Source organism: Rattus rattus, chromosome 8 (genome assembly GCF_011064425.1).
Source record: "Rattus rattus isolate New Zealand chromosome 8, Rrattus_CSIRO_v1, whole genome shotgun sequence".
Taxonomy (NCBI): domain Eukaryota; kingdom Metazoa; phylum Chordata; class Mammalia; order Rodentia; family Muridae; genus Rattus; species Rattus rattus.
In genome coordinates, this window is record NC_046161.1 from 105,203,671 (window position 1) to 105,228,762 (window position 25,092).

The following is a 25,092-nucleotide window of genomic DNA, read 5'->3' on the forward strand; positions in this document are numbered from 1 at the left end:
GGTGAGGGCAGGAGGGGAGGGGCTGGAGGACAGCAAGGCTGGGAAATGATGTAATTATACCAGAATCTCAAAAAGTAGTCTAAAAAAATACAGGGAGAATAAGTAAATTGCAAAGGTTAAAGTGTGAAGCGACATACATGTAGGACACATGTTTCCAAACACATTTTCCAAATATGTGTACATGTATTCCATGCTTGTGACACAGTAGAATCCCAGGACTAGAGAGGGGACAGGGATAGAAGGGTCTTGAGTTTGAGACCAGCCTGGGCTGCATGGTGAGCTTGTAAAAATAGTTTCTAATTTTTGTAATATGTATTTTTATTGAGGTTATAATTACATCATTACCCTCTTTTCTCCCCCCACACCATTTCCATGGATACTGCCTTGCTCCAAGATTTCCATGGCATCCTTTTGCAGGAGCCATGCTAACCTCTGCATGGATCCAATCTGAGTATATATGCCACCAACCAGAGAATGGGAGAAGGCTTACTCTGAAGCAGACTGTCCTCTCACTTACAGTCTAGGTGGGCTTTATACATGAGCTTCCCAAGTGCTGAATGACAGGCACGAGTCCCATCAAGTGTTCAAAGACGGGGTCTTAATTCAGTAGTCTAGGCTGGCCTCAAAACTCAGAGCAATTCTCTTGTCTCAGCTTTCCCAATTTCAGGATCATAGGCACAAGTCGCCTTCTGACATTTACCAGAGACCAGAGTGGCCTCAAACTCAGGTCCACCTGCCTCTGCCTCCAGCATCCTGGGATGAAAGCTCAATGTCATGGCACCTGGCCTTCTCCAATCCCTTTTCCCCCAGTTACTGTTTTTTATTTTATGTATGTGTAGCATGCGTGTGCTTAGTCCTCCATAGGCCAGAAAAGGCATCAGATCCTCCGGACTGCAGTTACAGATGTTTGTAGGTCACCAAGTAGCTACTGGGAATTGAACCCAGGCCTTCTGGTGCTCTTAGCTGTCGAACCATCTTTCCACCCCCCTCTAATTTGTGTTTGAGACAGAGGCTCTCTACATAGCCATCCATGGCTGTCCTAGAATTCACTATATAAACCAAGCTGGCCTCACACTCAAGACATCTAGCTGCCTCTGCCTTCTGAGTGCTGGGGATTAAAGGCAGGTGCCCCCACACTGGGCTGCCACCTCATTCTCCCCCCCTCCCCCGGAGCTGGGGACCGAACCCAGGGCCTTGTGCTTGCTAGGCAAGGGCTCTACCACTGAGCTAAATCCCCAACCCCCTGCCACCTCATTCTTGATAAGTACAAGCTTCCCAGTAATATAAGGTGGACACACAGCTCAGAGGTAGAGTACCTGCCTGGCCCAGGAAAAATCCTGAATTCAATCTCTAGTCCACACAGGAAGAAGAAGTACTGTGATGCTTTGAGTGAGGAATGTCCCATAGGCTCATGCATCTGAACACCGTGACCCCATACAGCAACACTGTCTGGGGAGGTTAGGAGGAAGGGGCTCACTAGGGGCCAGCTAGTGGCTTTATAGTCCTGTACCACTTCCTGTTACCACCTCACTCACTGGTTACTGGGATCTTTTACTGGTTTCAGGAAAGGGGGATGCCCCATGGGGCCAAGGAAGGGAACAATGACTGGTTGGGCATATCTCACCTTCAGAAGTGTGTCACTAGTTACATCTGTGTGACAAGACACAGCGGCTTAATAGTTCTGGCTTGTTTATTTGACTTTACTTATTTGATTAAGTAAGTGGTGTTTTAAGACAAGGTCTCAGGTAGCTCAGGTTGCCTCAGACTCATTCTGTGGCTAAGGATGGCCCTGAACTCTCATTATTCTTGCCTCCATGCCCTGAGCGATGATATTACAGGCATGGGTCATTGTCGTACCTGGTTGTTTTGATTTTAATTAAAAAAAAAAAAAAAAAAAAAAAAAAGATATTGTCTCATGCAGTCCAGACTAGCCCTCGACTCACTATGTAACTGAGGACGACTTTAATCTCCAATCTCCTGCCTCCCCTTCTGAGCACTAAGGCTGCAGACATCTAACTACTTGTGTGGCTGGAGATCTAGCTCAGGGCTTCCTGGGTGCCAGGCAAATCTCCCAACTAAGCCACACCAATCTCCAATCTCCTTACTCCTAATTTGTTTTAAAACCTTTTTACTTGAATAAAACGATCTTTTGTGTGTGTGAACATGTAGGTGCTAATATCACATGTGTGGTGGCCAGAGACAGTTTGTTGGGAGTGGCTCTCTCTACCATGCCATGTAGACTCTGCAGACTGAACTCAGGTCTTATTGGTGGCAAGCGCTTTCACCCAATGAGCTAATGTGCACGTCTGAGCTATCTTTCAGGTCCCCTCTGTGTTTTTATTTAAGAACAGCAATGTTCATACATTCTACAAGTACTCAGTGCATTCAGGAGACAGAAGCAAAAGGATAGCGTGTTTTAGATCACCTGGGTTATACTTAGAAAAATAAAAGAAAATAAAAAGGGGGTACTACAGATGTGACCCAGAGGTCGAGTACTGGATGCTCTTGCAGAGGGCCTGGGTTCGATTCCCAGTGCTGTCTATAACTCTAGTTCCAGGGGATAGGATACTCTCTTCTGTCCTTCATAGGCACTGGGTACACATAGTGAAACCACACAGACTCATAAAGGAAAAAAAAAATAGCAGTCACACATGTACTGTTAGAAAGGAAAATAAAATTATTTAGCATTAGGGCCCTTGCACATGCAGCCAGAGCTGAAGAAGACCGAGGTTTAAATGACGTTCATGAAGCTTAATCTTTTCTTACCCAGTTTTATCTGTGGCTCTTTACAGAGCAGCAGCAGCAGTTTTCTACACTTATACAGTATTGTATATTCCCCAGAGATATACAAGGAACTCTTGAAGAATATGGGCTACGTCAGGCATAGTGGTACACATCTGTATCTCTAGCCGATGGGGACAAAGGCAGGGGGCAGTGTTCAAGGCCAGCCTGAACCACACAGCAAGACCCTGTCTGAAGAAAAACAAGCTGGGTGTGATGGCGCACGCCTTTAATCCCAGCACTTGTGTGGCAGAGGCAGGTGGATCTCTGTGAGTTTGAGACCACCCTGGTCTACAGAGTGCGTTCCAGGACAGCCAAGGCTATACAGAGAAATTCTGTCTCAAAAAAACAAAACAAAACACCGAAAAAGAAAAACAACAAAAGCAAAAGCTTCTGCAGACCCCTCTCTCCTTGGCTCCCACGGCAGTTGTAGCTCTGGTAGCCAGAACAGGACCGTATGAGGCAGGCTCACTGGGAAGCGCCTGTCCTAGCCTTTCCTCACAGTAGGGGGCCATTCCTGCTCCAGCCCACTGTCAAGCTCACTCTGGGTCCAGAAATCAGCTCTGCAGCACAACAGTTTCCCAGCAAAGCCCACACATACCTACCTGTTAGAGAGTGACTGCCCCCAGCCTTTGCAATAGCGCCATTAGGATTCTATTAAAACCATCCTCCTACAACATCCAAGTGTGTCGATATAAAACTGGGGGCCAAGGATGGTTTGGTGGGAGATACCTTGCCTCCACAAAACAATAAATTTGGCTAGCATCCTGATCAAGGGCTATGGAATTAAGGCAGCCTCACTGTCCTGAACCAACTTTTTATGATGCCCCTTCCTGAGCCTGATAATCCACTCAGTTTCCTGTGAGAAAACAGTATTTCCACAGGCTCTAAACAATAAAAAGAAACATGCCTGGCTCTATCTACTAAGGCCTTGCAGAAAATCATTTTATTTTTGATCATTGCTACTTAAAATACTTCCCATCCCTAACACACACTCCACCCTGGAGTCACTGTCTGATCAGTTTTACCTGGCCCTCAGTGGATCTGACAGCTCATCGGACTGGAAGGCGGAGGAGGCAAGGGCAGAGACACTTGAGCTCCTGCCCCCTGTGGAGAAGCTGACAAAACCCTCACTCCACAGCACATGCCACGGAGGAGCTAAGCCCTCAGACAACAACTAGGAGAGAGGGAGGAAAGGAAGGAAGGAAGAAAGGAAGGAAGGAGGAAGGAAGGGCGGGCAAAGTGGACATCTTCTTAAGCAGCAAGTCACAATCAGAGACACTAAAAACCATCCGAGGGACACCTGGGGACTAAATGAAAGCAGTCCAGATACCACAAACTCCAACCGAAGGTAAAGCTGACATGGCCAAAATCACCATTTTCCAAAAGAAAATGTCTTTACAATGCAATTTCACAAGTATCATTTGAAAAATTGATTAACAAAACAATGCACAACAAAGTGAAAAAATGTAAGATTTCGAAGAAATAAAACTAGCCCCCAAAACAGCAAGCTTATTCCACTTCTCTACAACACAGCAAACAATAGATAAATCTGTCAACTGTAATCTGACTCCTGATTCTCCTGCCTCTACCAGCAGAGTGTAACCACCATGTCCTCTATGCTGTGGTGGCGATCAGAAACAAGGGCTCTGCCGTTGCTAGGCAATCTACCGATGAGCCACATTTGCAGTGCCTCTCCATTCACTTCCCTCACCTTCCTCGGTCCCAGGATTACAGGTATGAACCTTATGCCTGGCTATAACACCCACACCTACAGGAGACAGGGTCCTACTATGTAGTCCTGGCCAGCCTCAAACTCATAAAATTCCCCTGCCTCTGCCACACTAGTGCTGAGGTTAAAGGTGTGAACCACCACCTTCTCAGGATTCCTTCCTTCCTTCCTGGAGGCACATGGGATGGTACTAAGGTGGACACAGTGCAAATGAGGTACAGGACAGGGCTTCTGGGCAGGCTCTTTTCTGGAAGATTTACTGGATAGGCAGGCTTTTGCAGGACCATACTCAAGTCATAAGGTATGTGTAACCTCAGCACTGGAGATACTGAGGCAGGAGGATCACTATGGGTTACACAGTATGAATATGAATCAAATAGAAAAATAAAAAACCCAAAAGTCAATTGAAATGGGGAGGGGTAGGTGGGCCCTAAGGACAGCACAGAAAAGACCAGGCAGGGCAAACAGCCCAGCAGGTGATACCCTGGGACAAAGCTCAAGAAAAACAGTGCATGTTATCAGTCAGGTATCAGCTGGACTCCCTTCTGAACAACAATCCTTGGATGTCTTCTGAATCTATGGAGAAAGAACTCAAAGGGTGTCACACCAGGATCTAGCGAATTGCCTAACCTTCCATGATTTATATTTTTACAATAGTTATACTAGCCTAGTTATCTTTGTCCTGAACATTTCTCTTATCCAATCTGGGACCTCTTACTAAACAGACAACTTAGAATTCACCTTACTCTGTGCTGACTTCACTGCCTGTGCAGATGTTCCCGCGCTGGCTCCAGCATGGCCGTCTCCTGTGCCTCCTCCCTAGCACTGCTGCCCTCTTTCCCAGATCCCGGAGTCCCTGAGCTTATTAAAGCCGTATGCAACCTCCCCAAGTGCATGTGTACTGAGTACAGGCCAATACCCACATACACATAAAACAGTCTGCTTCCATGACCTTGGATTCATCAACAGATCTCCCTCCCCCTAACCCTGCCTGAGCCAGAAGTTCCTGTATCCCAAGCTGGCCTCAAGTCTTCTCTGTAGCTGAGGGCGAGCTTCAGCTTTTCATCTCCCAGTCTCTAACTCCACAGGGCTGAGATCCTCTGAACACATCCACATGAAAACATCAGTACACCTCACACCCCCTTCCCTTTTTTTTTTTTCAGAGCTGGGGACTGAACCCAGGGCCTTCAAGCACTCTACCACTGAGCTAAATCCCCAACCCCTCGATCCCCTTCTTTGAGTAGCTCCTGATGTCGTGGAACTCAACTGTTTAACCAGGATGGTCTTGAACTCAGAGAGAGATCCGTCTGCCTCTGAGTACTGAGATTAAAGGTGTGGGCCACCATTGCTTAGCTCTCTAATTTATTTTTATTTTTAAAATGATTTATTTTTATTTTAGGTACATTGGTGTTTTGCCTGCATGTATGTCTATGTGAGGGTATCAGACCCCTGAAATAGGAGTGAATAGTTACGAGCTGCTGTGTGGGTGCTGGGAATTGATCCATGTCCTCTAGAAAAGTAGCCAGTGCTTTGAGCCACCTCTCCAGCTCCCTATTTTTTTTTTTAAAGATTTATTCATTTATTATATATAAGTACACTGTAGCTGTCTTCAGATACACCAGAAGGGGGCATCAGATCTCTTTACAGATGGTTGTGAGCCACCATGTGGTTGCTGGGATTTGAACTCAGGACCTCTGGAAGAGCAGTCAGTGCTCTTAACCACTGTGCCATCTCTCCAGCCCCCAGCTCCCTATTTTTAACAGCAAATACATTTTTGGAGGTGTTAGACACAGAACACAAGGTCTAGGACATAAAAGCCACCGAGTTTCAACCAGCCTTGTTCCATTATCTATGACAATAGTATCCTTTGTTGTTTTACTGACTTTATTGTGTGTGTATCATGTGCATGCAGGAGTGAGCCTATGGAGTCCATGAGTGCATCGGAATAACCTGAATAACAGATAGTTGGTTGATAAACCAGCTCAACAGTCATTTTATAGTAAGGACAAACAGAAACCATCTCTGTAGGGTTAGGTTCTTTAAAACCTATTTTAAATGTTTTAATTTCTCTTCTAGTCCATTACCCACCAAGGTAGTAGAAAGGCAAGGTTAATAGAGCAAAGAAGGATACAGACCTGTTTAGGAATAGATGTTGGAGCAAACCTAGTCCGTGTTGTCAGGACACCAGCAGTGTAGTGTACACCAATAAGTAGTGGCAGGACTCGACAATACAATTTACGAATTAGTAATGGTGGTTTGATCTAGAAGAAATCCTAAGGCCTAATAGGCCCGAATCTGCAGCAGTGGCAGGAGCTGCCAGACCACCAGAGGGTTTCTGGTCTCTGCGAAGTCAGACAAACGAATACCAGCAAAGAATGGCAAGGCGCACCGATGCCGTCCAGCATCAGCCATGTTTGCTGGGCTACATTTATACCCTCCCTAAGCATGTGTTCTCTCCAGCATCCGCTCTAGTCAAACAGCACATGTCTTTTTTTCCAGGCTGCCTCCAGAAAAATGCCATGTGTCTGTTCTCAGCAAAACATCTTCTCACATGTCTGTTTTAGCAAAAACATCCACTCATAAGAGTTTTCAGAAAAACATCAAATGACACAAACGAGTCTTTAAAGAAAGCAGAATTTACATCTGTTTCTGAAGGTGTTATGACTGCCTGCTATAGTTCTTTTGCTTCAGGAGGTTGTTAAAATTGTCTTGCAATCCAACTTTTGTGTCAAAAGGTTATAGCCACCTGTTGTTATGACTGCCTTACAACCATATCTTTGTTCCAGAAGGTTAGGACCAACTTATTTGCCAGCCAAATCCTCCATTTGGAAATTCCCTACCCCTAGCTATAAAAACCTTGTTTTCCCCACGTCCAGTGTTGACCTCTTGCATCCAGTCTTCAGGGGGGTGGCAGCCCATGTACACAAATAAAAAAGCTTACCTAAATTAATTTGGCCACAATGATTTGGTCTCTCTCACATCTTTGGGATAAACAGTTGTGAGAGGGGTGGGTGGGAGTGGGAGCATCTTCATGGAAGACGGGGAGAGGGGGTGGGCGAGGGGGGAAAGGGGATAACATTTGAAATGTAAATGCATAAAATATCCAATAAAAAAAAAACAAAAACCCAGACAGAGTTGTGAGCTATCACATGGGTGCTGGGAGTCGAATCCAGGTCCTCTAGAAGGGCAGCCAGTGCTCTTAGCCTCCCAGTCACCTCTCCAGTTTCTATTCTTTTGAGACTCGGTGTGGTGTCATCGTCATACATACCATCCTGGGCTGGGCTGGAACTTGCTATCCACAATATGCTGGTCTCAAACTCAGAGCTGTCTACCTCTCTCTATTGAGTCCTAGGATATAAGGCGAGAGCCGTCCTGAGCTCACATCCTTTTTCCGTTTGTTTTTTTTTTTTTTTTTTGGTTCTTTTTTTCGGAGCTGGGGACCGAACCCAGGGCCTTGCGCTTCCTAGGCAAGCGCTCTACCACTGAGCTAAATCCCCAACCCCACAACATGTGATTTTTAAAGATTTGTTTGTATTATATCTCATGTGTATGAATGTTTTGCCTATGTGTATGTATACGCACCAGGTACATGCCTGGTATCCATGGAGGTCAGAAAGGGGCATCACATCCTTTGGAAATGGAGTCATAGGTGTTTGTGAGTAACCATATGAGTGCTGGGAATCAAACCCAGGTCCTCTGCAAACACAAGTGGTTTAACCCCCAAGCCATCTCTTCAGCATCCCCCCTGCTTTTTAAACAAGTCATCTTTGATGTGTATGAGCACTGTGCTTATGTGTATGAATATGCGTGCACCACAAGCACATCTAGTGCCCCTGGAGGCAGGAAGGTAGCAGCTCCCTTGGAACTGCAAGTACAGAGGACTGTGAACCTCCCAGTAGGTGTTGGGAACTGAACCTGGGTGCTCTGTAAGAATAGCAAGTGCCCCAAATCTGCTCTCCTCAGCATTTGCTCTGAACCACTAAAACCACATCTCCAGCCCCATCAGTTAATTCTTAAAACCCTTCCTAACTAGGGGAAATCAGTATTTTAAAAAGATGTATTTTGACTTTATGTGTATGAATGGTTTGTGTGTATAAATGTGCTCCATTTGTGTGCTGGTGTCCACAGAAGCCAGAAGATGGTCTTCCATCAACTCCTGGAACTGGAGCTAACAATGCTGTCAGCCAACTGAACCTGGGTCTCCTCTGGAAGAACAGCAGTGTCCCTCAACAAGGAGCACATCTCCAGTCCTGTTTCGGTTTTTTTTTGTCTTCTTTTTTTTCCGGAGCTGGGGACCGAACCCAGGGCCTTGAGCTTGCTAGGCAAGCGCTCTACCACTGAGCTAAATCCCCAATCCTGTTTCTGTTTTTTTGAGATAGTGTTTTCTCTATTTTATATTCCTTTGTGCCCTGGTATTTACTATGTGTAAACCAGGTACTTCTCTGCTTCTGAACTGGTGGGGTCAGAGGTGGGAACCACCATACCCAACTTCCATTTTTTTTTTTTTTTTTGGTTCTTTTTTCGGAGCTGGGGACCGAACCCCCAACTTCCATTTTTTGAGACAAGGCGTTATAGGATGGCTTTATATCCAAAGATGGCCCTGGTCTCCACCTTCACCATGCTGTGGTTACAGGTCTGTGTGACCAGGGCTGGCTTCGGGGATTAAAAACCGGGGCTTTATGGATGCCAAGAAAGCATTCTACCAACTGAACCAGCCTCCAGGATGGCTTTGAAACAGACTCTGATTTAACACAGAAGCTCATCTTCAGCCTGTCTAGAATTGAATTTTTTTAAGACTTGTCTTCTTTTATGTGTAAATGAAAAATTGAAACTAGGGCTGTCAAGATGGCAGAGGGTAAGAGCACTTGCTGTTCTTCCAGAGGTCCTAAGTTAAATGTTGGTTCATAACCTTCTATACTGTGATCTTCTGGCATATGTACATAAATACAGGCACAATACTGTATATATAATAAATAAAGGGGCCTTCAGTGTTACAGAGCACAAGCAGATGACTTGGTGAGGAAAAGTCTTCACTGGCTAAACCATCTTGCTGGCCCAATGATATTAAAAAATTAAAACCAAAAAACATCACCATTGGGGTTGGGATTTAGCTCAGTGGTAGGCGCTTGCCTAGGAAGTGCAAGGCCCTGGGTTCGGTCCCCAGCTCCGAAAAAAAAAAAGAACCAAAAAAAAACAACAACAAAAAAAAAAAAACAAAAAAAAAACCCCATCACCATTGACAAAACTCCAAAGGCAAAAGCACTTGGGAGGGGGGCAGAGACAGACAGACTGCTGGACGCCCGCCCCCAGGACTGGACCAGCGCATTTGGTACATTAGAGCTCCTAACCCCCAGCCAGCTCTTCAGCTCCTTTCTTGAGACCTTTATCTTTGTTTTCTTCAGTCCTTTGTTTATGAGCCAACACCCTTTGTTCAGCTCATTAGAAAACTTACTTTTGGGCTGCAGAGATGGCTCAGTGGTTAAGAGCACTGACTGCTCTTCCAGAGGTCCTGAGTTCAATTCCCAGCAACCACATGGTGGCTCACAACCATCTGTAATGAGATCTGATGCCCTCTTCTGGTGTGTCTGAAGACAGGGACAGTGTACTTATGTATACTAATTAAATAAATCTTTTAAAAAAAACTTAAAAAAAAAAAAAAAACCCAAAAAAACTTATGTTTCAGAGAAGAAAGTGTTGTCCAATAAGAGCCAACCAGGATCTTGTAACTTGGGGCGGGGCTTAGCCCAATGGTAGTGATGAAGCACCTGCCCATCATGCACAAGTCCTTGGCTACCACAGCTTCCCCATCCCAAACCGTCCAGGTAAGCTTCAGGGCTTGCAGCTGACAGAGTGGCAAGAGCATGTGCTGTTTGAGTGTGGGGACCTGACTTTGCTTCCTAGCACCCATGGAAAAAGCAGGTGTGGCTGCACACCCTGGAGCGTCAGCAATGAGGTGGGGGAGGTCACTGGATTGTCAGGTCATGTAGGATGCTCACAGGCAGAAAGAAGACAGTACTGTGCAGAGGTCCCGGCCCACTGTGTACATGTCTACAGCACATATGTGGTGGATGCTCGCCGCCGCAGGTACTTACTTGAGGTTTTCTAACTCCTGTTTCCTCAGGGGAGAAGACGGTGGAGCAGGAATGAGCTTATCTCCATCATGGCTTTTACTGCTGAATAGAGAAAGACTCTCAGGGCTGACAAGAAACAAACGAGTGTACAGTTTGCTTTCCCGTTCCCACTCCACCACACCAACCCAGTTCTGACAACAGACATGCTAACTTCATACAACCCTACTGTACTACCAACTCTGTCCTACCGCATCGTCCCTAGTCCTTAACAGTACTTTACCCAGTCTCTAGCTGCAAACACCTCACTTAAGTACCTCCGCACAGTCACTCAGCTTCAAAATGTTTTTCCTTTTTCCTTTCCTTTCCTTTCCTTCCCTTTCCTTTCCTTTCCTTCCTTCTGTCTTGTGTTTTTTTTCCAGACAGGGTTTCTCTGTGTATCCCTGGCTGTCCTGGCACTCACTCTATCGACTAGGTTATGGCCTCAAACTCAAGAAGAGATCCACCTGCCTCTCCCTCCCAAGTGCTAGGATTAAAGGTGTGCACCACCACTGCCCAGCTCAAAATTCCTTTAGTAAGTAAGCTGGGGTTGTGGTTCAGTTGATAGAGTGTATGTCTAACATGCATGAAACCCTAGGATCTATTCCCGGCACTGCATAAGCCAGGCATAATGGTGTGTGTCTTAAATACAAAGATATAGGAAGTAGTGGTCACAGGGCTAGAAGCTCAAGGCCACCCTCAGTTACCTAGTGTAACTGGTCTGTGTGAGATCTTGTCTTAACTTTTCTATAATGAATATTTATAAATTTGTAATAATCAAGAAGAGAGTGTTGTAACAGAGAAACAGTTTGAGGGTGATATGTAGAGAGCAGACCTTCTAGCTGGGCATGGTGGCTCACACCTCTGATCCAGCAGCACCAGGGAGGCCGAGGCAGAAGGCTCATTACAAATCTGAAGCTGACTTGCAAATAGGAAAAAAAAAAAAAAAAAGCTTTTCTTTTTCTTTCTTACTTTTTAGTTTGTCTTTTTTTTTTTTTTTTTTTTTTTTTTTTGGGACAGGGCCTTTAACAGCCCTGGCTATCCTGGAACTCAAGTTGTAGACCAGGCTGACCTGTCTGCCTCTGTCTCCTAACTGCTGGGACAAAAGGTCTGTGCCACCATATCTGCCTGGCACTTTTTTTTTTAAAAAGATTTATTCATTTATTATATATACGTACACTGTAGCAGTTTTCTGATACACCAGAAGAGGGCATCGGATCTCTTTACAGATGGTTGTGAGCCACCATGTGGGTGCTGGGAATTGTAGTCAGGACCTCTGGGAGAGCAGTCAGTGCTCTTAACCACTGAGCTGTCTCTCCAGCCCTGGCTGGCACTTTAAAAAAAAAAAAAAAAAAACATTTTAAAATGTGTGTATGTTCGGTCCCCAGCTCCGAAAAAAAAAGGAAAAAAAAAAATGTGTTTATGTGAGTATTTGTGGCTGTACATGTGCTATGGTGCACAAATGGCTGCCCGCCTACCTCTGCCTCCCAAGTGCTTGGGTTAAAGGCAGATTCCACCTCACCCCAGGTTGGCTTCTAATATTCAATAAATACTAAAAAAATTGCTGTCTCTGACACCCACAAGACTTTCAAATATTCCTGCTGTTAACCTAATGGTATTTCTTCAGTCAGGGTTTTGTTACACATCCTAGGTAGTACACAAGTGTCCTTCTGCCTCCCAGAGCTGGGCCACAGGTATGCGCCACCACACCGGCTCTGGCCTCAGAGCTGCTCCTTTAAGAAATAAGAGTCTATTTTGTCTCAAAGCGCTCTGCTCTCTTAGCCTCTATTTCTCTTCAGAAACCATCTTCTTTGGTATGAGTGAATTTTGGAACTGCTGGATGAAGCTTGGGAAGCTATCTAGAGGACAGACAGACAACAGGCTTGCTGAAGAAGTCCTGAAGGACTTTTGCCAAGGGGAGGTGGGGGTGCATTGTCTAGATTTTTGTAGAGTAACTTGAGAAGAGGGAACCTCAATTGAGACAAGGCCTAGAGGCAAGTCTGTGGGGCACGTTCTTGACTGCTTTCTGATACAGAAGGACTCATCCCACTGTGGGTGGTGCCACCCTGGACAGATGTTTCAGGGTTGTGTAAAAAAGCAGAGAGAGCTCTGGGAAGCAAGCCATGTAGAATAAGTCTGTTCTTTCTCAGCTTCTGCTTCAGTTCCTGTTCTAATTTCCCTCAACAACAGTATGCGATCAAGACCAAACCCTTCCCTTCCTCTGATGGGCTGATTAAGATTGCACTTTTAGACGCATTTATCTGAACGCTCCAGTGTACAGGGCGCAGTAGTATTTAAAGGGATTAGGAGATGTGGCCGGGTTGGGGGAAGTGTGTCACTATGGTAGGCTTTGAGTTCAAAAGCTCAAGTCAGGTCCCAGCATCTCGCTCTTCTGCTGCGGTGGATACAGATGTAGAATTGAGCTACTTTCTCCAGTGCCACGTCTGTCTGTCTGGGCGCCGCCACACTCCCTACTATGACCAGAATGAACTAAGCCTCGGAACTGTAAGTTGCCATGGTGTCTTAAGATACTTCCCAAGTTGCTTTTGGCCACAGTGTTCGCCACAGCAGTGAAGAGCGACAGGACAGAGGTGAGAAGAATGGGTACCTGCACGTCTCACTGCTCTCGCTGCTTTCCGCATTTCCTCCAAGCTGGCTGCTGCTCTTGGAGCCGTTTTCCTGCTTTGGATCTTGCTGTTCTTCAGGTAACAGCAACAAGGCATTTCTGAGACAGATGGCTGCAAACTCCACACTGGCTACAGGAATGGCTGAAGACTGCCCATCGCTTCAAAGAACAAGAGAAATAAGCTGAACGGACTGTAGAAAAATAAACCCGACTTTCCCGCTATAAGGAATCATTAACTGTTAAGGTGCAAGCCTTTAATCTCAGCACTCGGAGGGAGAGGCAGGCTGACCTCTGTGAGTTCAAAGTCAGTCTGGTCTACACCTCCTAATCTTTTTAAATAGTACCACTCCCTGTTGACTAAGACAGAGAAATCCTATCTCAACAAAATAAAACAAGATGGGGGTTGGGGATTTAGCTCAGTGGTAGGCGCTTGCCTAGCAAGCGCAAGCCCTAAGGTTGCCCCCCAGCTCGAAAAAAAAAAAAAAAAAAAAAAAAACAAAAAACAAAAAAAAACGAGATGGAGGGTTGGGGATTTAGCTCAGTGGTAGAGCGCTTGTCTAGGAAGCGCAAGGCCCTGGGTTAGGCCCCAAGCTCCAAAAAAAAAAACAAAAAAAAAAAAAAAAAAAACCGAGATGGAATCATTAACTGTTACTGAACACTTTCTCTAATGGACAAAAAATTAACAGAAGCTGTTATAAGCAAACGGTAAAGAACCAGCCGAGGCTCCCTCAAGACATGAAGTACTGTAAACATTCATAAGAGGAGGGTGGGATCAATACTCCGCACTGTCAAGACCAATGCAAGAGAACTAACTGTAGACGACGCCCTGAGAACAGAGGGTAGAAAAGGCCCGTGATGAATGCGAAGGCTGTGGGGTGGGCAGAGAGAGCTCGGCGGTTAGGAGCACCAGCTGTTCTTTCAGAGTGACTTCCAGCACCCACATGGTGGCTCAGAACTCTGTGTAACTCTGTTCCAAGAGACACATGCCCTCTTCTGAACTCCATGGGGATCAGGCATGCAGATGGTACACATAAATGCCCAAAAAATAACCCCTCCCTCCAAAAAAAAGCCTTAAAAACTAAGTCAGCACATGGGTCAACATTGTTTTAATGTTTTTGTTTGTAAATATTTTTTTTTTCTTTTTTCTTTTTTTTCGGAGCTGGGGACTGAACCCAGGGCCTTGCGCTCGCTAGGCAAGCGCTCTACCACTGAGCTAAACCCCCAACCCCTTGTTTGTAAATATTTTTAATCAGAGGTTGGCTGAATCCTTGGATGGGAACTCACAGACAAGGGTAAAGGAGCAGCAACTCTCTAGGAAGACAAAGGAGACACAAAAATGCCCTCTTCTGGACATCCTGATTCATGGCAGTGACCAGTCTGCTTCCTTAGGATCGGGACAGTTTCAGCGCCCACAGTTATACTAGATTATGATTACAGTTGACAGACAGTGTGGGCCTGTCTACTGATGCAGCAATAAAATGTTACCACAGAGCAATTCCTCCCATGAAATGATCAAGGCCAAGCTACTTCCCACTAAAACCTCAGCACTAACAGTACTATTACGGAGGCACACTGGCTCATGGTAAAATACTTACTTGTAGACAGTGTTCTGAATAGACTGTGATGCCAGAACTATTTTACGGTGATACCCTTGACCAACAATAGACTGTACAATTCCCTTTTTTGTGGGAAGACCTTTGGTTTCTTGCTCAGAAGTCTAAAAAACGAAAAATATTTAAGATAAAATGTAAAGAAATAGCATAAAATATGATCAATTAATTTATAATTATGTTTTTTAAAAAGACTTATTTATTTTATATATGAGTACACTGTAGCTGTCTTCAGACACACCAGAAGAGGGCATCGGATCTCATTACAGATGGTTGTGAGGCACCATGAGGTTGCTGGGATTTGAACTCAGAACCTCTGGAAGAGCAGTCAAGTGCTCTTAACCACTGAGCCATCTCTCCAGCCCAAATTATTATGTTTTATAAATGTTTGCCTGTTGATATGAATATGTACCACATGCTCCTGGTGCCTGTGGAAATCAAACAGAGCCTTGGATTCCCTGAGCTACAGGCAGTTGTGTACCATGCAATTACTATCAACCTACCCTGGGCTCTTTGCAAGAGAGACAAGTGTCCACCTCTCCAGCACCAAATTTTAGAATTATTATTATTTTTAAAAGGTTTATTTATTTCATGTATGTGGGTACACTGTTCGGCCTTCTTCAGAAGAGGGCATCAGATCTCTTTACAGATGGTCGTGAGCTACCATGTGGTTGCTGGGAATTGAACTCAGGACCTCTGGAAGAGTAGTCAGTGCTCTTAACTGCTGAGCCATTTCTCCAGCCCAAATTTTAGAATTATTAAAAGTGTGTATTTGTGTGTGTGAGACAGGGTTTTGTTTTTTTGTTTTTCTTTTTTCTTTTTTTCAGAGCTGGGGACCGAACTCAGGGCCTTGGGCATGCTAGGCAAGCGCTCTACCACTGAGCTAAATCCCCAACCCCTGAGACAGGGTTTTGTTCTGTAGCACAAGCTGGTCCCAAACTTGCAATCCTCCTGCTTCAAACTCCCGTGTGCTAGGATTACTGTCATAGCCACGTTGTGAAACAACATGTTCCCCACTGTATTTGTATGTGTGATGCACATGTATGTGTAATGCACATGTGCCTATTTGTGAGCCTGGAGGCCTGCAGGTAACACATGGAGATGTGCTAGGTTTTTCTTCTATTTTTTGAGGCAGAGCCTCTCGGCAGAACTGTGGTGGTTTGAATAGGTATGGCCTCCATAGACTCATGTCTATGAGTGCTTGGCCATAGGGTATGACACCATTAGGAGGTGTGGCCTTCCTGGAGTGGGTGTGGCTTTTGTGGAGGCTGGCTTTGAGGTAATAGATGCTCAAGCTATGCCCAGTGCGGTACAGAACCTTCTGCCTAAAGGCTTTTGTAAAAACTTTTTTAAAAACTAAGGTACAGGAGAGATGACTCAGTAGTTTAGAGCACTTGCTGCTCTCGCAGAGGATCCCGGTTATTTCCAGCACCCACAGGGTAACTCAAATTTCAGAGGCTTTGATGACCTTTTCTGACCTCTGTGGGCTGCACACGAACATGGTGCGTACATATATAAGCAGGGAAAACACTTATATACATAAAAATAAACCTTACCAATAAAAACCCAAAGTACAGGGCTAAAGAAGTAGCTCAGTGGTTGAGTACTCTCCCGTTACGCACAAGGCTCTGAGTTGGAAACAGAACTCGTACATACGTCATGCTTGCTCACAGGCCTACCCTCCCTCCCCACCCCTCTCTCAATAACTTCTGAGAGCATTAGTCCCCTCTCTGCTGCTCTCACATCAACCACTCAAACACTGGGTGCGAAGCTGCACAAAGGCTTCCTTTAAACCCTGCCTCTTTCCCCTGCTCGTCAGAAAATGGTGCTCAGGGAAGAACCTCAACGTCCTACGGAACCTATGGCGGGCAGGGGTGCCAGGAGAGCCTTAGGGAGCCAACAGCTTCACATCCCAAGGGAACGTGGGGAGAGGGGAGGGGAACCCACACCCCTGGTGGTTCTTATTTCACCTGCTTCACACTGACCCCGCTCAACCAGAGACTCAGAGGCTGCTACCAACCTGGAGATAACAACTCAGGGCAGCCCATCTTCAGACACTGAGGACCAGTGTGTCAGAGAGGATACGAGACTGTCATGTGAGTCACTGGAGGGAGTGCTCTACTCCTGTCCACACTCACCTGTCAGAACGAGCTGTTCTCTGACCACCCGGACACAGGCCATCCTCATGCTCTCAGATGGCACAGCCTAAGCCCAGCAGGAGCCACCACTGTTCTGACACAGACGCCTCACTGGCATCAACCCTTTGCCAAGAATTAAGCAAGCAACTGCGAGCAGAAGACTTACATTCAGTGGTGGTGAAAAAGGAAATGAGATCTTAGATTCCCAAGTATCTTTTGCTTTCCCTGTAACAAGTGTAGAAGAGAAGAAATAGAGGTTCAAAGAGCTACACATCAGTGCTCACCCCTTTATTGGCAGCAATGCAGCACTCCGCCAGCCGGAGCCAAAGACGAGGATTCGCGTGGTACACCTGAACAGCTTCAATCAGACACTCAAAGGCAGCAAGAGGCCTCCCGACGTGCAGCAGCTGGATCCCACAGTTGTACAGCAGCTCATACCTTTTGTTGGCCAGCAATGTACACATGGGTCTTCCAGAAAACTTTTTGCCTTGTGAGAGAATTTGGAGAATAGATCATATTAAGGTTCTGTTGTACTGCAGGCCTTTGTTCTCCCGAGTAAACACGCCCATGTTTAGTACTAGTAACTCCAATGTGAAACTCTAACAGCTCTTTCCAAGGGGGTTTCCCAATACCTAACTCCTCAAGTACCTGCCAGTCACTTCAGATGTCTGTGCTAGGAAGGACAGAGATGTCCTTGTGTATGTCAGCTCTTCTGGCAGTGTTGCTTCAGGGAGCCAAAGAGCTGAGGTGTGCCACTGGCTTTCTGAACCTTACAGCACCTTGCCCTACTTCAGACTGCTTGGCCATTTTGTTTCCACTTGCTACACTTTTTGGTGACCGAGTCTACAATACAATCACTTGCCACTCAAAATATATTCTTTTTTTTTTTTTTTTTTCTTTTTCCAGAGCTGAGGACCAAACCCAGGGCCTTGCGCTTGCTAGGCAAGCGCTCTACCACTGAGCTAAATCCCCAACCCCTCAAAATATATTCTTCAGCAATTGAATAGGTGTTTAAGATTTTTTTTTTCTTTTTTTCGGAGCTGGGGACTGAACCCAGGGCCTTGCGCTTGCTAGGCAAGCACTCTACCACTGAGCTAAATCCCCAACCCTGGTGTTTAAGATTTTAAAAATTAGAAAGTTGCTTGATTTTAAGCATTTCTGATCAAAGATCCATATAATCTGAATGTAAATTACAAAGTTCAGCAAGTTGCTTTAAGGCTGTCAGACTTGTGAAGTTCTGCCAACAATTTATAATACTGCTAGCCCACAGTCAAGAAACCCTAGGGACTAATCAGAACTGGATGACACACCATGCAGGATTACTGATTCACATCATAACAAACTGAAGTAATGGAATTTTTTGGTCTTTTCTACCCCTCACCCCCATGTCTACGTGCTTTCACATGTGTACTTGTGTGTACATGTGAAGCCCAAGCTTGAGGTCACGAATCTTCCTCAATCATCCTTTTGTCTTATTCTTGAGGTGGGGTCTTTTAATTAGACTGAAGCTCCCTGACAGAGCTCGCCAGCTTGCTCCAGGGACTTACATTTTTGACTGGATGATTGCTACTTCTTTGATTATGACATCTTAAAGCAAAACTTGTCTCATCCTCCAAGCCCTGAATGTCCCCTCCAGCCCCAGATCCCTTCCCCAATGCTTGTTCTTTCTCCATGTGTATCCAGCAGGACACTGCCGGTCCCCAGTGCGAGTTTACCTGGATCGGTGTTACCCGCACTGAGCTGGGCGCAGACATTGTCATTTTCCTGCAGAGCCTTCTTGAAGTAGAAAATCCCCAAATTGTGCTTGCTCATGGCAAAATGGATACAACCAAGATTATTCCAGAACATGCATCTCAAGCACTCACCTGAAAACAACACAGACAACTTTACCCAGAGAATGTGTCTTTGCAGTCCCCCATGCAAACAGCAGACCTAGTTGCTGTCAGTTAGCTAACCTATTTGGAAAGTCACTTAGTCCCTACAGGGCAGTTCATGAGGCACAGTGAAAACCCAAGGGCTGGACAGGGTGACACCCTGTCTTGCTGGATTTCTAAAACAACCCTGAATACTTTTTTATTCATCCTATTTTTTTTTTAGCAAGTGACAAAAACAACTTATTATACATGCCATACATCCCACTGAAACCCTGAAACCCTGACAAACGCAATCTGTAAAGCACCTAGACATGGGAAGCTGGAGTTTAGCTCAATGGTAGAGCTGGCTTAGCATGCATAAGGTCCTAAGTTGAACATGCACACACATGGAAACAGCTAGGATACATTAAATGGAGAATAGCAGGGAGAATGTATGCAGTAAAACAGTCTACAAACCCTGCTTCATCTTAAGCCTAAGTAAGTGTCCCCTCTATTTACACCATCTGTCCACCTACCATCCATCATATCACCAACCACCTCAGACAGGACTGTGCAGAAAAGGCTGGCCTCGTCTCAGCTCTCTCTAGTTGAGAGTGACCTTCTAATTCTCTTGCCTCTACTACCCAGAGGGTAGGGATCACAGACAAATACCTGGTTTGTGTGGTGCTGGAGATGAAAGCCAGGGCTTTGTGTATGACAGAGAACTCTATCGACTGGTAGGACCCTAGCACTGTTCTCCTTATACTAAGAGGGTCTTGCACCAGTCCTGGTGGCTTACAACTCACTATGCAACTGAGGCTGGCTTGGGACTTCTGGCAATGTCTCTGCCTCAGTCTCTGGAATGCAGGGATCACAGGTGCCATCTGTCGTACCCAGCTGGCATTATTCTTAGTTATGCATTATCTCATCTGGTCTATCAGTTGCCCCTATCTAGTAAGTCAGAGACTGTCACAGAAGCCTTTGTCACATGCTTTAAATACTAATGCCTACTAACAGTTGTCACTTGTTCTGTGACTTAATCATTCATATATATATATATTTTTTTTTTTTTTTTTTTTTGTTTTTTGTTTTTTTGTTTGTTTGTTTCAAGACAGGGTTTCTCTGTGTGGCCCTGGCTGTCCTGGAACTTGCTCTGCAGACCAGGCTGGCCTCCAACTCATATGGATCTCTTCCTCTCGAGTGCTGGGACTAAAGGTGTGTGCTATCACATGTTTGTGGTTAATCACAAAAACTGAACACTCTTTTGTGGTTGAATCTTTAGCTATCTCTCCAAGATTGTGGGTAATGTTTGAGCAAGCCTTCTTCACCACAAAGTAGGGTATTCACCCCAGTTTTCTTCTGCACTTTTATTTTTAGTCTGCATTGGTGCTTTGCCTGCATGTATGTGTATGTGAGGGTGTCAGATCTTGGAGTTATAGAAAATTGTGAGCTGCCATGTTGGTTCTGGGAATTGAACCCAGGTCCTCTGGAAGAGCAGTCAGCACTCTTAATCACTGGGCCATCTGTGCTTTTATTTTTACATTCCAATGCTTTACCTTGGTAGATTTTTTTTTTCTTTTGATGAAAATAACCTAACTTAGCCTTCACTTTCTAAATGAGCATTCCAAAACCATTTCCTGAGCCTGTGTGGTGGCAGAGTGACAGAGCATGCATGCCTATAATCTTTGCACTTGCAAGGTGAGGGCAGCAGCAGCGAAGTTCCTTGGTTACACAGCAAGTCAAAGGTAGCCTGCTGTATGTGAATCTGGGCATGATGTTTCACACTTTAATCCCAGTAGTAGGGAGGTAGAATGAGTCAGATCTCTGAGTTTGAGGCTGGCCAGAGCTGTACAGTGAAACTCTGTCTCAAAACAAAAGAAAATTACTAGTTAATAAACGTAATAACTAGCATGACTACTTTATCCTCATGACACAAAACACCAGATTAAGATGAGTTGTTAACAGGATACTCACTGCCGAATTACCAAGGCTGTGTAGGCGCTGAGCTTTAAATGAGGCAGTACTATTAAGAAGAGAAGGGGACAGTTTTCTTTTACCTGTTTTCATGAAGCCTGGATGCTCGGCAATGTTTGAACTATTTAACAGCTTCACTGCTTTTCGATAATTGCCCCTTAAGTACTCAAAATTGCTTTTAAGAAACAGGGAAGGTGCGGACTGTAAAGGAATATGAAAGTGATTTAGAGTTTGTTTTCGTTGTCTTCTGCACTATTGTCACACTGCTGTCCACGGAAGCGTTTACGACAAAATCACTAAGCTGAGTCAGCCACAGAAAACAATTCCTAAACGCTCACTGACCTGCTGTCTTTTTAAAATACCAACATCTCAAAGAGTTGAGTGGCCACCTAAAAAAAAAAAATCACTAACACGCATACACAGAGTATCAACAAACTGTCTTCATTCTCTGCATCCTCCTGCGCCCAGCCTGCTCCATGTTCAATATGTTCAAGTGATCTTCTGCCTAAGCCTCTTAAGTCGTTGAATACAAGCACAGAACCTTGGGCCTGGCCTAACTGAAAGTCAGTTTTACAGCACAAACTAGGACTTTTGTTTTAATGGTTATTGCAAAATTGATGGCCATGGTAGTCTGAATGAAAACGCCCCATAAACTCACCCCCAGTCAGAGGAGTGTTACCGGGGTCAGGCTTTGGGGTTTAAAAGGCCTGTATCATTCCCAGACAGCTCTCTATTCCTTGTGCTCCCGGATCAAATGCAAGCTCTCAACTACAACTCCCCACACCTGCCTAAGTGGCAACCTCCCTGCCACAAGGGCTCTCTTCCTCAGCACTGTGAGCCCCAGACTGGACAACTCATCTTGGAGGTTGTCTTGGTTATGGTGTCTTCTCAGAGCAGAACAGTAACTATGAGAATGGTCTTCCCTGCTTCTTTTTGATTTTAAAAAACATTGTGTGGTGTGAATAAGAATGACCCCTCAGGCTCGAATTAGCAGGTGTGGTCTTGTTAAGGAAGTGTCACTGGGGGATGGGCTGAGGTTTCACAAGCTCAAGCCAGGATCAGTCTCTCTTCCTGCTGTCTGGGGATCCTGCTATAGAACTTGCAGCTACTTCCTCAGTGCCATGTCTGCCTTCGTGCCACCATTCTCCGGTCTCCCCACCATGTTGATTATGAACTAAACCTTAAAATGGTAAGCAAGTCCCAGTTAAATGGTTTCCTTTTACAAGTCGCCTTGGTCATGGAGTCTCTTTACAGCAATAAGGCACTAAGACAAAGCTAAGTTCTTTTTTACCTTATGTGTAAATGTGCAAGGGAGTGGACACATTGTGTATGGGTGTTTATGGAGACCAGAACAGGATGCCAGATCTCCTGGATCTGGGGTTTATAGCAGGTTGTGAGCCACACAACATGGTTGATGGGAACCAAACTCAGGTATCCCTGTAATAGTATAAATTCCCAATTACTGAGCAATCCCTCCAATCCCTCCAGCCTCCCCCCACCCCTTCCTTTTTTTTTTTCCCCTTTTCTTTTTTTTGGAGCTTGTGACTGAACCCTGGGCCTTGCGCTTGCTAGGCAAGTGCTCTACCACTGAGCTAAATTGCCAAACCCCCCCCCCCTTTTTTTTTTAAAAAAAAAACATGGTCTCACATAGGAACCCAAGCTGGTCTTGAACTTGCTGTCTAACCAAGGAAGACTTTGAACTTCTGATCTGACCAAGTCTACCACCCAAATGCTGATACTGTAGGTCAGGGACGCCACACCCAAGCATTTTATTTTTGTGCACACTATGGAGGGACGTCTTTTTCGTTTTTAAGATTTTATTTTCACTTTCAATTACTATATGATGAGAGTGATAGTCTGTATACTAGAGTCCAGAGCTATTGAAGGTAGAGGAGGGTTTAGATCCCCTGGAGCTGGAGTAACAGGCAACTGGGAGCTGCCTGATGTGGGTGCTCACATTGCAAGAGCAGTGAATGCTCTTAACTGCCAAGCCATCTCTACAGCCCTTGCTTTTAACATGGGCACACTTCAGCCCAGGCTAGCCTTGAATTCCTAATCCTCCTGCCTCCACCTCTCAAGTGATAGAACTGTATTCCCCGTGTGTGTGTGTGTGTGTGTGTGTGTGTGTGTCTGAGTCTGAGTGGTGCTAGGCCAGTGTTGTATTACTGAGCTGTCCCCAATCTTTCTCCTTTCTTAGGATTCAACTTTCATTAATTCCCAATATCCAGTTATTCTTGCAAGTATAAAAAGAAACTATGCTACCATATGAACAGAAGAAATTCCAAACAAAGTTTTGTTTGCAGTTACCAATCTTTCTATTCCAAAATTCTTGGCAAGGATTTTTGTATCACTCTCATTAAATCTTCACACTAGAGGGGCCTCCAGAGAGAACTGATTTAGAATGCAAATGCCGCAAAGGTCTGGACACTGTACTTTGTGAAGCACCATCCCAGGAGTTATTTACTCACTCAGAAACACGCTCTCCATCTATGGTCTAGTCCTTTCTCTCTGTCTGGACTTCTGTTGGCCCAGAGATCTGCTGGTCACTAAGTAACTGTAGTCTCAGGGTTATTCTAGGTAGAGGTACTTCAGATGTTCATGGCCTCAGGTACAAACAGTAAACTGCACAACAATGATCAGTTTTTGTTTTTTTTTTAAACAATGATCAGTTTTTAAAAACAAGATTTATAGGCTAGAGAGATGGCTCAGTGGTTAAGAGCACTGACTGCTCTTCCAGAGGTCCTGAGTTCAATTCCCAGCAACCACAGAGTGGCTTACAATCATATGTAATGGGACCTTACACCCTCTTTTGGTGTGTCTGAAGACAGTAACAGTATACTCACAAACATGAAGTAAATAATTTTTTAAAACAACAACAAAAACAAGATTTATTAGTTGGGTGGTGGTAGTGCACACCTTTAATCCCAGTACTTAGGACTCACTCCTGATCTACAGAGTGAGTTCCAGGACAGCAAGGGATATACAGAGTAACCCCATCTTGAAAGACTAAACCAAAACTAAAACCAAAACCAAACAGACAAAAAAAAACCAAAAAAAACCCACCAAAACAAAACAAAAAGCAGAAAACAAAATCAAGCAACAACCCCACCCTCCACAAAGAATCCCCAAGATTTCTTTACTCGAGTGTATGTGTGTACGTGTATGTACCTGTGTGTAGAGGCCACAAGAAAGCAACAGGTGTCCTACTCTCTTTCTCCCCATTCTGCTGAGTCTTCAGACTGGGTCTCCCCCTGAACTTGGAGCAATTTCCAATGGTAGGCTGGAAACCAGCAAGCCCAAAATCTTCCTGTTCCTCTCAGAGCTGGGGTTACAGACTGGTGTTTTATCTTTGCAAACTGACAAATCCTCGCAGTCTAACTAAGAAAGCCAGAAACTGACAACGGGGAGGAGCGTCCAGGAGGAACTTACATTTCCAGCTGTGTTCATGACAGACTTGATCTCCCTTTTGCATGCCTTCAGCGACTTCATCTGGATGTACCCTCTGACTTTGTACTGCAGGTGAGAACGGAGACACACAAGAGGGCGGGTCACTTACATGTGCTCGGCGCCAGCTTGGCTCGCCAGTCCAGGACAGTAAATCTCATTTGCATACAACAGGTCAAAGATAGTCACATGCAAATGCAACTTCAAAATTATCTTTGTTTCCTTTTTCTTTTCTGTGGTGCTGGGGATAGAAACTAAGGTTGCCCGCATGGCAATCCATCACTCTACTCCCAAGCAAAACCTACAAATTCGCATCTGCATAAGATAATTTTAAAATTTCATATATTACTTTATCATACACTGTAGGCTACTTCAGACTTATATACAGTAATTTATAGAAGTCACAATGTATATATCTCAAGCAAAATGTATTCAGAGGGATAACTGCGCTCTCAACTCCAAGCCTTTCAAGCAGGTAAGCACCCCAGTCAGTCAGTGGTCCTGGGCCTCTCGCACTGCCTCTCACAGACCCACCCTGAGTGTGCATACCTGGTGTATCTTGGACTTGGCAGCCTCTATCAGCGCTGCACTCTCAGCCTTAGGATTGGATCCGTCTTTGCTGCTGTTATTGCCAGTCTATGAAATAGGGAAACAAAATCAATCGCACAGCTCTGATGTACTGATTTCCAGGTGAGCTAGCATAAGTGCTCAAGTCAAGTGCCCAGAGGCCATTCCCAAACTGAACCCTCTGCAGAGCCCACTGCAGAGCCTACTCCTAGGGACTGAGAGTCATGTGGCATGCCTAACAGGAAACTCATGGATGAGCG

The 25,092-nt window shown here is 45.1% G+C and overlaps 1 protein-coding gene across 6 annotated transcripts in view; it reads right to left on the reverse strand.

The window, feature by feature from the left end:
• The window catches only part of Cnot10 (CCR4-NOT transcription complex subunit 10), a 49,506-nt gene that overhangs the window by 9,531 nt on the left and 14,883 nt on the right, over nucleotides 1–25,092 (reverse strand). For 3 of the 6 annotated variants that reach the window (XM_032911000.1, XM_032910999.1, XM_032910996.1), the window contains 8 exons: nucleotides 24,815–24,901; nucleotides 24,251–24,334; nucleotides 20,905–21,022; nucleotides 18,710–18,859; nucleotides 17,279–17,481; nucleotides 14,842–14,963; nucleotides 13,229–13,405; nucleotides 10,606–10,710 (listed from right to left, as the gene is read on the reverse strand). In XM_032911000.1, coding sequence (XP_032766891.1) covers nucleotides 10,606–10,710; nucleotides 13,229–13,405; nucleotides 14,842–14,963; nucleotides 17,279–17,481; nucleotides 18,710–18,859; nucleotides 20,905–21,022; nucleotides 24,251–24,334; nucleotides 24,815–24,901 — 1,046 coding nt within the window. The remainder of the gene's footprint in view (nucleotides 1–10,605; nucleotides 10,711–13,228; nucleotides 13,406–14,841; nucleotides 14,964–17,278; nucleotides 17,482–18,709; nucleotides 18,860–20,904; nucleotides 21,023–24,250; nucleotides 24,335–24,814; nucleotides 24,902–25,092) is intronic. The other 3 variants (XM_032910997.1, XM_032911001.1, XM_032910998.1) reach the window with 2 other exon arrangements.